Source organism: Populus euphratica, unplaced genomic scaffold (assembly GCF_000495115.2).
Source record: "Populus euphratica unplaced genomic scaffold, PopEup_1.0 scaffold58.1, whole genome shotgun sequence".
Lineage (NCBI taxonomy): Eukaryota > Viridiplantae > Streptophyta > Magnoliopsida > Malpighiales > Salicaceae > Populus > Populus euphratica.
In genome coordinates, this window is record NW_011499864.1 from 1,464,935 (window position 1) to 1,474,282 (window position 9,348).

Genomic DNA, 9,348 nt, shown 5'->3' on the forward strand with positions numbered 1-9,348 from the left:
TCTTTTTTGTTTTTTTTTTTTTTTTTTGTAGCTTTGATAAATTTCTTAAATTATATTTTTAAACTGATTTATAATAAATTTCTTAATAGAATTTCATAACTGACAAATTAAAAGGTTTTTATTTTTTTAGTTGATATTTATTTTTTAGGATTATTTTTTTCATTAAATTATATCTTTTTTAAGTTTTTTCTATCAAATTTTATTTTTATTACTTTTATTGTTTTTACATGTATTTTATTAATATTCTTTTCTGATCTCATTATTCAAAATTAATTTGGGTTAGTCTTTAATAATTTTTTTCTATTTCATTTCATTATTTTCTAATTTATAAATAACTTATCATATCTGTTTAAAAATAATTTCTAATTTCATTTCCTATATTTTTCTAATCTTTTAAGTTTGGTTCTAATTTTTTTTAATTGTATTTTTTTTTGTTTGTGATAAAAATTTTTGGATTCCATTCTTAATGAGTTTTTTCTTGTCAAATTTTAAACCTATTTTTTGTTATTTTTTCTTGTAATTTTTTTTATTAATGGTTTTTTTAACAATTCTATCGTTTAAAATTAAATTAGATAATATTTAAACTTCTTATTCGAACTTAGGTATATGATTTAACAAGTTATTATTTTTTAGATTGGACCAGGTTTAAGATATTCACCTAAATTTTTTTAGTTTTTTTTTAAGCTATTGTTTTCTATTTTTATTTAAAATTTGACTTTTTTTTCTGATTTTTTAAAGTTAATATTAAATTATTTAAGAATTTAAATAGACTTGAACGTGGGTTTTTTTCCGTTGTTTTCCTGTCATTTTATTTACTATTATTGATTTTTTATTATAAATATTTAAATTTTTAATTTAACCCATTTCTTGGGACTTTAATTTGTTTAACCTATCACTTCTTTTACATTAAAAAAAATATTGTTTGGCTAACAGTAACACGCGGAAAAAATATCTAGTAGCTAACTAATTATGGTTATTATATCATCATTATCATGGTAATTGTGATTATCATTAACATACCTATTAAATCGTACTTAAGATCATAAAAATCGTACTCTTTCTAAGGATCTGAATCCTATATTTTGTAATAAAAGGAAAAACAAAATTGTATTATCGGTACATTAATTTTATATATTTTTTAATTGAGTATACGCATTTTAATTTTTGTTTGTTTTTTTTTAAATAAGTGAAGTATACTTGTCAAAACGTCTTACCTCTATTATTTTTTTCATGTTATTTTTTTTATATTATTAGTATTATAACTTTTATTTTATATCAATTAATTACTTAGAGTATGCTTAAAAATGTAATTGAAATTATTTTTTATTTAAAAATATATTAAAATAATATTTTTATTTTTAAAAATTATTTTTAATATCAATGCATCAAAATGATTTAAAAATATCAAAAAATATTAATAAAAATAAAAATAATAAAAATAATTTTTTTAAAAAAATACTTTTGAGACACAAAAATAAATAAGAACTTAAACATTAATTCCTTTTATTTTAAATACACCAACATTCTTTTATTATTTTAATCAAATAGTTTATTAATTTCTTCAACTAGATAACCCAAAAATGCCTGTGAAATTCAGATTAAACTTTATTTAGCTTTTGATTTTTTTTATTTGAGTATCTCAAACTGTTTTTTGATAGAAAAAATAGGTCACGCCATTTATTATCTAAGACAATGATGGGAATTTGGATGGAAGGGCCAGTTTTAATTGTATCAATAATTTATTTGCTAGTTTTAATTAATTATATGATATTTTTTAGTATTTATATAGAAGAATTGTAAATGATGAAAAAAAAAAAGTTAAAAACATGTACTAATAATGATTATAGAATAAAAGCCGGAGTGCTAATATCAATGTAAAAGCAAAAGACAAGTCATCAAATAATAATAAACTGATAGAAGGTGGACAAAAATATTCAGTTAATTTTTTTTTTTGAAAAAATTAGTGTTCCCAGATAAAAAATAAATAAAGTTAATATACCAAAATTAAAAAAAATGATAAAATTAGAACATTAATAATAAAATTATTAAAAAAAATCAACACCATCTATATCCATTGAAGAGTGATGTGTAAGAGGCGGTTTGGAATTGCATTCGAACAGTGTTTTTTTTTTAATATTTATTTTATTTTTTAATATATTAATATAAAAAGTAATTTTTAAAAATAAAAAAATACTTTAGATTCCTTTTAGTTACATTGTGTGTAAGTGTTGAGGTAAGCAATAGGCTTTTTGTCGGTCCCTATATGGTCACTAAGCTCATAATTATATTCTTAGCCAACAACCACCAACAAACATCAGCATATGCTTCATGACAACAACATTGCTGTCCTTCTTGAGTTATTTAATCCAAGGCATCCGACTCCGGTGAAATCAAACCATTTAGGTTCCGTTTGTTTTTTTTCACCGGCACTTTTACAATATTTATATATCATGATTGCTATTTGGTGTTGTGACAATTTTTATAATTATAATTTTTAAAAATAAAATTTTAAAAACTATTTATAATTATAATTTTTAAAAAATATATATTTAATTAAAATTATAGTGAAATGAATTTTTATGTGGAAAACAAGTTTTTATCAATAAAAAGTATTTTATTTTAGTTTTTATAACACACAATTATATATGAGTCCTAGTGCAGAAAGTGAAAACTATTTAACTAATAAATTAATTTGTTTTTTTTTATAATTGATAAAAAACAAAACCAAACAATATCTTTTTTAATAATGAAAAAATAATGATTAAAAAATATTTAGAAATTTTAAAATATAATAATCATTTTAATATATGTATCACTGAATCATTTCTCAAATATTTTTTAAATAATATTTTTAAACCATAAGGGCCTTTTTTTTCACCTTTTCTCTCTTCTTTCACACTGTAATTACAATACCAAATACATATTTCACCTGTTTTTATTATTTGATCATTCGGTCAATCGTTTCAATTTAGTTTCTTTTGATTTTTATAGTCTTTTATAGTATATTTATTATTTTTATTTAATATAATATGCCAAAATTCAAGATAAATAACTAAAAAGTTATTCAATACTTGAAACATTTTGTGTGTCTGTATAAAGAAAAATTATTATCGTAACATAAATAATTGTTATAAATAGAAAGATATCATAATTTATCAAGTTTTTTATTCTTGTATTCTAAAATATCATCAAGAATCAAACATATTATAATTTTAGTACTCGGTAATGTCAAAGTTTTTTAAATTTGATATATTTATCAGACTTATATTTATTTTAAATTTGACTCACTGTAAAGTCTAATTTTTTTAAATCTAATATATTTATTAGAACTATTTTATTTAAAAAGATTTTTTATATAAAAAAAATCTTGACGAAAAATTAACTCACCAATTTGTTATGGTTTTTTTCTTCATTTTAGACAGAGGTGTGGTTATTTATTTTTTGGGTTGAGAAAGAATGTTTATATTTGATTCATAGTTTTAATCTTTCATCGACGGGATTTGATAGACAATACGATTCATTTTCATTAATTTATGATGACTCAAAATCAATTCTTTATTATCAACGAGTTATTGCCTAGAAAAAAAAAAAAAAACCCACAGATGGATAGCTTGTCAATTTAAGCATTGTTTTGAATTGCGTATTTCAGAAAATTTTATTTTTTTATTTTTAAATTATTTTGATATGTTAATGATAAAATTGATTTTTATTTTTAAATTATTTTGATATGCTAATGACAAATTTGATTTTTTAAAAATAAAATATTATTTTAACATATTTTTAAATTAAAAATACTTTAAAAAACAACATTACTATACTCTAAATACCCTTTATTAAATAGGAAGTTATGGGTTCATTATGAAATTACCACTCTTTTTATAAGAAAAAATCCTTGAAATTATCAAAATATAAAAAGAATTTTTTTTTACCCAAAAACAGATTGATTCAAAAATACTCACCCCTATTAAAACATAAAAGAATAAATAATAATTAAAAAAGTAACTGTATAAAATAAATATGTTTATAGCAAATAAATTTTTATATTTTTAAAATAGTAAATACAGGAAAACACATCTTTTTGTCTCTAATATCTTTGTCTATTCTATGCTAAAAGAGTAACTTCAAGCTATCTATCGGAGAGCATAAGAAAATATTCTGCAATATGATGTCATTTGGAGAATATTTTGTTATTTTCAGCAACATATTGGCTGCGAAAACACATCTTTTTGTCTCTAATATCTGTCTATTCTATACTAAAAGAGTAACTTAAAGCTATCTATTGGAGAGCGTAAGAAAATATTCTGCAATATGATGTCGTTCGGAGAATATTTTGTTATTTTCAGCAATATATTGGCTGCATTTTCTCCTTTTTGTTTTTTTTTTTTTTCTTTAAAGGGAAATGAGGAGACCAGTTTCACTCGAGAGCTGGCATGAATGCTATTATGCAAGCACACACTCTTTAGGACGGTCTCCTTGATAATATTGCACGAGAATCTTTAACCAGAAGAAGGATGACAAACTATTACAACCACTTTTAAATTCAAAGATATATTGGAGAAATCTGTTGGAAAAAAATACAAACTGGAGAAATTTTGATTCACTTCAAAATTCGTCAACCAGATCAACATTATACTTTACAACAGCAAACTCTATGTACTGATGATTTAGAAAGCTAATGAAATTTACAGTTCTCAGAATACTACCAACATGGTACAGGAGAAAACCCTAAATCACGTGTGCAGATTCCTGGTTCTGGTATATATGATACATGATTCAGGCACTTTCAAAGGCCTCCGACGACACACTTCTGCAACTCCTTTTTTTCAAGCTCACCTGAAAATGCAGGGTGAAGTTTCAACCAAGAAGTTGACAAAAAGAAAAGGAACAAAAAAGTTATGTGCTCCAACTCGGTAGAAAGATCTTAGCTGTCTGAAAGTATCTGAACTAATATATCATTAAAATTGACAGGGTTAATACCTCAAGTGTCAACCTCCAGAAACTGAGATCAAATCGAAAACACAACCTAGCTCAAGCAGACAAAATAACCTATGTGCTGCTATTCAACTACTGTATGTAACAGGTGTTAAAGATTAATATAAAACATATCTCGGAACATCATCGAAATTGAAATTTTTAGGTTGAAAAAGCTCTTTAACATGATATAAGAATGACCAAATGATCACGAATTTAAATTTTATCATTTTCTATTTCACCTAATAGCTTTAGCTTTTGCCTTTCTTTCTCTCCTTATTGTTGGTATTCTAACGTGTATCAACTTCACCAAATGCAAACTTCAATTTGTTTCCACTGATAATGACCTCTGACCATTTTAGAATTTGACGCTAATTTCCTATATCTAGTCTGTCATGGGGATCTTAGAACACAACCAAGTGTTAATGGCACACGAAATGTCTTGCCAGCTTTCCTTCTTTCTCTACAAAAGCAGAGTGCCATTAAAAAACAAGCGGGCTGCTAGTAGTAGTCCCAACTCTAGTCTCAAATAGGGCCACCTCTGATTTCTCACAACCATGCCATTGGATTGTGTGCTTGACATTCATTCATCTTACCACGCAAAATGAAAATGAGAAGGAAATGAAACAAAGCAACAAGGAGAAGCAGAAGGAAATGAAAAGTAAAATGAAACTTCTTGTTTTTGGAAATGTTATTTAGTCTGGTTTTAAAAGAAGCATGAAGATTAGACTTTGAAATGCCAACAGAAGAAAAGGTCCACTCCTATACTTCTGAAGTTAATGTATAAATTCCAAGCACGATGCATGGAAAGCAAATAAGAACACTGCTTGTCAAAGCTAACACAATGGCCTGTAGCAGCCGGTCATTTCAAGTTGTTATACGCCATCTATTAACAAAGAAATGCCATGCAGTACCAGCCATTCTAAAAACCAAGATCTAAAAATCTGTGAACTCAATCCTCCTAATTTGCAGTTCTCCCTATCAGTTTTTCACCTCATAACACTTCCATTGAGGATGATGATCTAGTTGTATGATTTTATCCTGAACTCCAAGTGATATTACAGTTTGTTTCCTCAGCAGTGTCTAACATCAATAACTAGGTTGGTGTAATTGTCATACATGACAAAACAAAAAAGAAAAAAAGGGAAATCAGAAAAGGAAAATTTATGACACAAGAAACATGTATAAATGACCACAGGACTATGCCAAAGGCACAAATCAAAACTAGACATATGAAGAGGAAATCTAAATAGCGGCGCGATAAAATTGTTCAGCGCACCTTAGAAGATAAAGGGGGTAAAGAAGCCTGCCGCACTGGCTCTCTCAGCTGATAAGTTTCTCGAAGCTGGCTTATTATCTCCTCCACAAGTTTCAATTGTGCATTGACCCTCTCATTGTGCTCTGCAGGGAAAGTCAATTTATCCTTTTTCTCTTGCACTGTTCGTAGCCTTTCTCTAAGCCATTCAACTTCAGAGTCAATTTTAAACCTTTCACTACTGACTGCCGATGAAGAACTCCGCTGTGAGTCAATATCCAAGGTTTTGCACTGTGAATCGCCCAACCCTGGTGAACCGCTAGTGGTATCCAAATGGCTTCCACGACCATCAGGCTCAATTTCTGTCATGCTTGTTCTTGGACAATCACTCAGTTCACTAGTGGTCCAAACCTCAAAATTTGAAGGAGCACTACTTAATGGTCCACTTTCTTTTCCACCACCCTCCTTCCAAACTGTTGTTTCATCATCAACGACATGAACATCATAAACAGTCAATTCAGTGTCAAGCATGGGACTATGCATACAGCTTCCTTCTTGATTCAAATGATTTCTGTCTTTTCCCATCTCCTCTTCCATGCCTCCACAAGTTTGGGATACCACGCTAGCATATCTTTGAGTTTTTTCTTTCCCTGCTACGCAAACAGTTTTCTGCTGCACCCCTTCTGAAGTAGATGAATCAGAAGCTGACTCCTTACACTCTGGCATCATTTCCTTCCCCAAAGCAAGAGTATGGCTTTCTTCATTATTTGATGAACAAGTTGCGTTTGTTTTCACTTCCTTCTGGAAAATGGTTTTACCCTTCACCATCTGCTCCGGCAGCAGGGATAGATTCTCATCGGAATCAAATGAAAGTGGAGGCCTTTTTCCAGTACTGTTCATCTGATTTCTTGAGTCTTCTTCCAGCTGCTCTTTTCCTGAAATGTTCATTAACTGATAAGCTTCGAGTTTCTTCTCTAGATAATGATTCTCCAGCTCCTTCCGAACAAGGATCTCTTTCAGAATATCCATCTCTTCGTCATCATAAGCAAACTTTTCTTCTATCATCCTCTGATACTGCCTCGTTTCCATTTCTATTGATGCCTTATCCTCTTGCAACCTCATGATCATGGCCATCGCCTCATCAGCTGCACTAGCAGCAGCAGCCCTCTCTTTCTCCAACTCTTGGTAAAGAGCAGCTTGTGCAGTTTTCTCTTCTTCAAGTGATTGTTCCAACATTTTGATCACATCATTTCTAACACTGTCCAATACATCTTCAGCATTACATGCCATGTTTTTAACAAATGATGGGTCGCTTCTGATGCCTTTACCCTTGTCATACAACCCATTCAACTCAAAACTACTATGAACTCTTTTACAATGATCAATAACAATTGGACCATGTCCCTCACCTAAAATGGCATTAGGCATTACCAGAAAGGTCAGTTTGCATTTCAGTGACATCTAAGAAAATCAACAAAAAATTTAAAAGAAACCATTTTTAACTCACACTTCATCGCTTTTTTTATGACACATTGAGACTTCAACAAAAGTTATTGTTTTAACTTTTAATTCCGAAATCAGGTAATTAAGAATCTAAAAGGTATAGCAGAATCACCAACAACTAAAGAATAATATTTAGGGAGGAAAAACAGCTCACTTAAGATGCACATTTCACTCACCCAGAAGACCATCTTCAGTTCCACTTGCAGGACCCAAGTTTCCACTGATTTGACATCCCATTTCACCGCCGCTATCATGACTAGAGTGAGGAGCAGCTAGACCAATTGAGCGTGTGCTATTTGCAGACAAAGCGGAAAGGAATCTACCATATCCAATAGTAGCTCTCCTGCGCCTCCGGATCCCAGACTTGTGCTTTTGGTTCGTAACTTTCTTCTCCTTAGCATCATATCCACTTTCTCCACCAACACAACTCGAAAATCTTGGACCTGAAAGGGAAGTGGAGCACCCGTCTCCCTTCAATTCAATCACCCCATTTTCCCGTTTCTTATCTCTAACACCCTCCACATGCAAATCACTTGATTGATCCACAAACCAAATCAAATCAAAAGGGAACCTACTCTTCACCAGCGCTTGTACATAATAGATTTTTCTTTTCGGCCAATCAATTAACAGTTTATGCAAACACAAATCGTTATTTTGATACCCAAAAAGGCCTGTACATGGACATGGCAGATAAAACCCAACAGCACTCAAGAATTTTGATAAAAGAAATGCATAAGCGGATCCACAAAGCAGGACATAAGCAATGACAAGGTCAAGAAAGGCAAAGATAAGATCAGCCAAGGTCCACGAATGAACTGCCCTGAAAGCCATACTCCTTTGAATGAAGCAACTGAGAATTGCAAGCAATTCAAGAACTAAAAATCGAAACCCCAACTAGAAAATTCAATCTTTTTTTTAGCCAATATAGTTGCAAATAATATCTAGCCATAATCCACCATGTGGACGAAACTACAATCAATCAAGAAATACAACTCAAAGAGAGAAAAAAGAAGAAGAAAGCTTAATACTTAAGTAAGCTGAAAAGGAAAGGAGGAGCTAGAAGTTACGTACATGTGAGATATGAAGATCAGTTGAAGACTTTGAAGTTGATCCGACCACTAAGGATCTGACAAGACAAGAATCACGGTATGGTAATTTTCCGGGAAAAAACCAAACATAAAAGGAGTACAGTAAAGTAGCAGCAGTTTTTAAGACAGATTTCCCAGGGACAACTGTTTATTTCTTTTAAAAAAATTATATTAATTATTTTTAATATTTTGAAATTATTCTGATTCGTGAATATTAAAAATAATTTTTTTTAAAAAATATTTTTTTAATTTTTTGTTATATAAAATACACTTTAAAATAAAACACGAAGCACCCTACCAAACACCCTGTCGTCGGTTTCGCTCCAGGTTGAAAAGTTGTCTTAGAAAATCGCATGCTTTTGTTTGAAATGCACCCTCTGTCGATTACCATGAAAATATCTATTAATGTCGGTTTTATTAATTCATTGTTTCTATGTGATATCTCAAAATATCTTTTATATTTAAATAAGTATTTTTTTTTAAATTTAGATATTAAATACTGAGTTAATCTAGAAATAGAATCTATTGTTC

At 29.2% G+C, this 9,348-nt stretch overlaps 1 protein-coding gene across 5 annotated transcripts; it reads right to left on the bottom strand.

Annotated features, from left to right (window-relative positions):
• Positions 1-4,520: 4,520 nt before the first annotated feature.
• On the bottom strand, positions 4,521-8,918 carry LOC105125773 (uncharacterized). Of its 5 annotated transcripts, none has more exons than XR_842289.1 (4): positions 7,906-8,794; positions 6,251-7,635; positions 4,978-5,064; positions 4,521-4,833 (listed from the first exon to the last, which is right to left on the bottom strand). XR_842289.1 is itself a non-coding variant. In XM_011026371.1 (4 exons), the coding sequence occupies exons 2-4, from the start codon at positions 8,558-8,560 to the stop codon at positions 4,774-4,776; spliced, it is 2,100 nt and encodes a 699-aa protein (XP_011024673.1). In that variant the 5' UTR covers positions 8,561-8,579; positions 8,801-8,918; the 3' UTR covers positions 4,521-4,773. The 5 variants fall into 5 exon arrangements, 4 of the variants coding, with proteins under 4 accessions (XP_011024673.1, XP_011024672.1, XP_011024671.1 ...); XM_011026371.1 differs by lacking the exon at positions 4,978-5,064 and adding an exon at positions 8,801-8,918 and having other exon boundaries at positions 7,906-8,579; XM_011026370.1 differs by lacking the exon at positions 4,978-5,064 and adding an exon at positions 8,801-8,917 and having other exon boundaries at positions 7,906-8,721.
• Positions 8,919-9,348: the final 430 nt, after the last annotated feature.

Excerpts from the sequence above, each read along its gene's own strand:
- LOC105125773 (XM_011026371.1), bottom strand. The coding sequence starts at position 8,560 with ATGGCTTTCAGGGCAGTTCATTCGTGGACCTTGGCTGATCTTATCTTT. Across the intron at positions 7,636-7,905 it reads AACTGAAGATGGTCTTCTGG|GTGAGGGACATGGTCCAATT; the intron begins GTGAGTGAAATG and ends ATGCCATTTTAG. Across the intron at positions 4,834-6,250 it reads TACCCCCTTTATCTTCTAAG|GTGAGCTTGAAAAAAAGGAG; the intron begins GTGCGCTGAACA and ends CTGCATTTTCAG.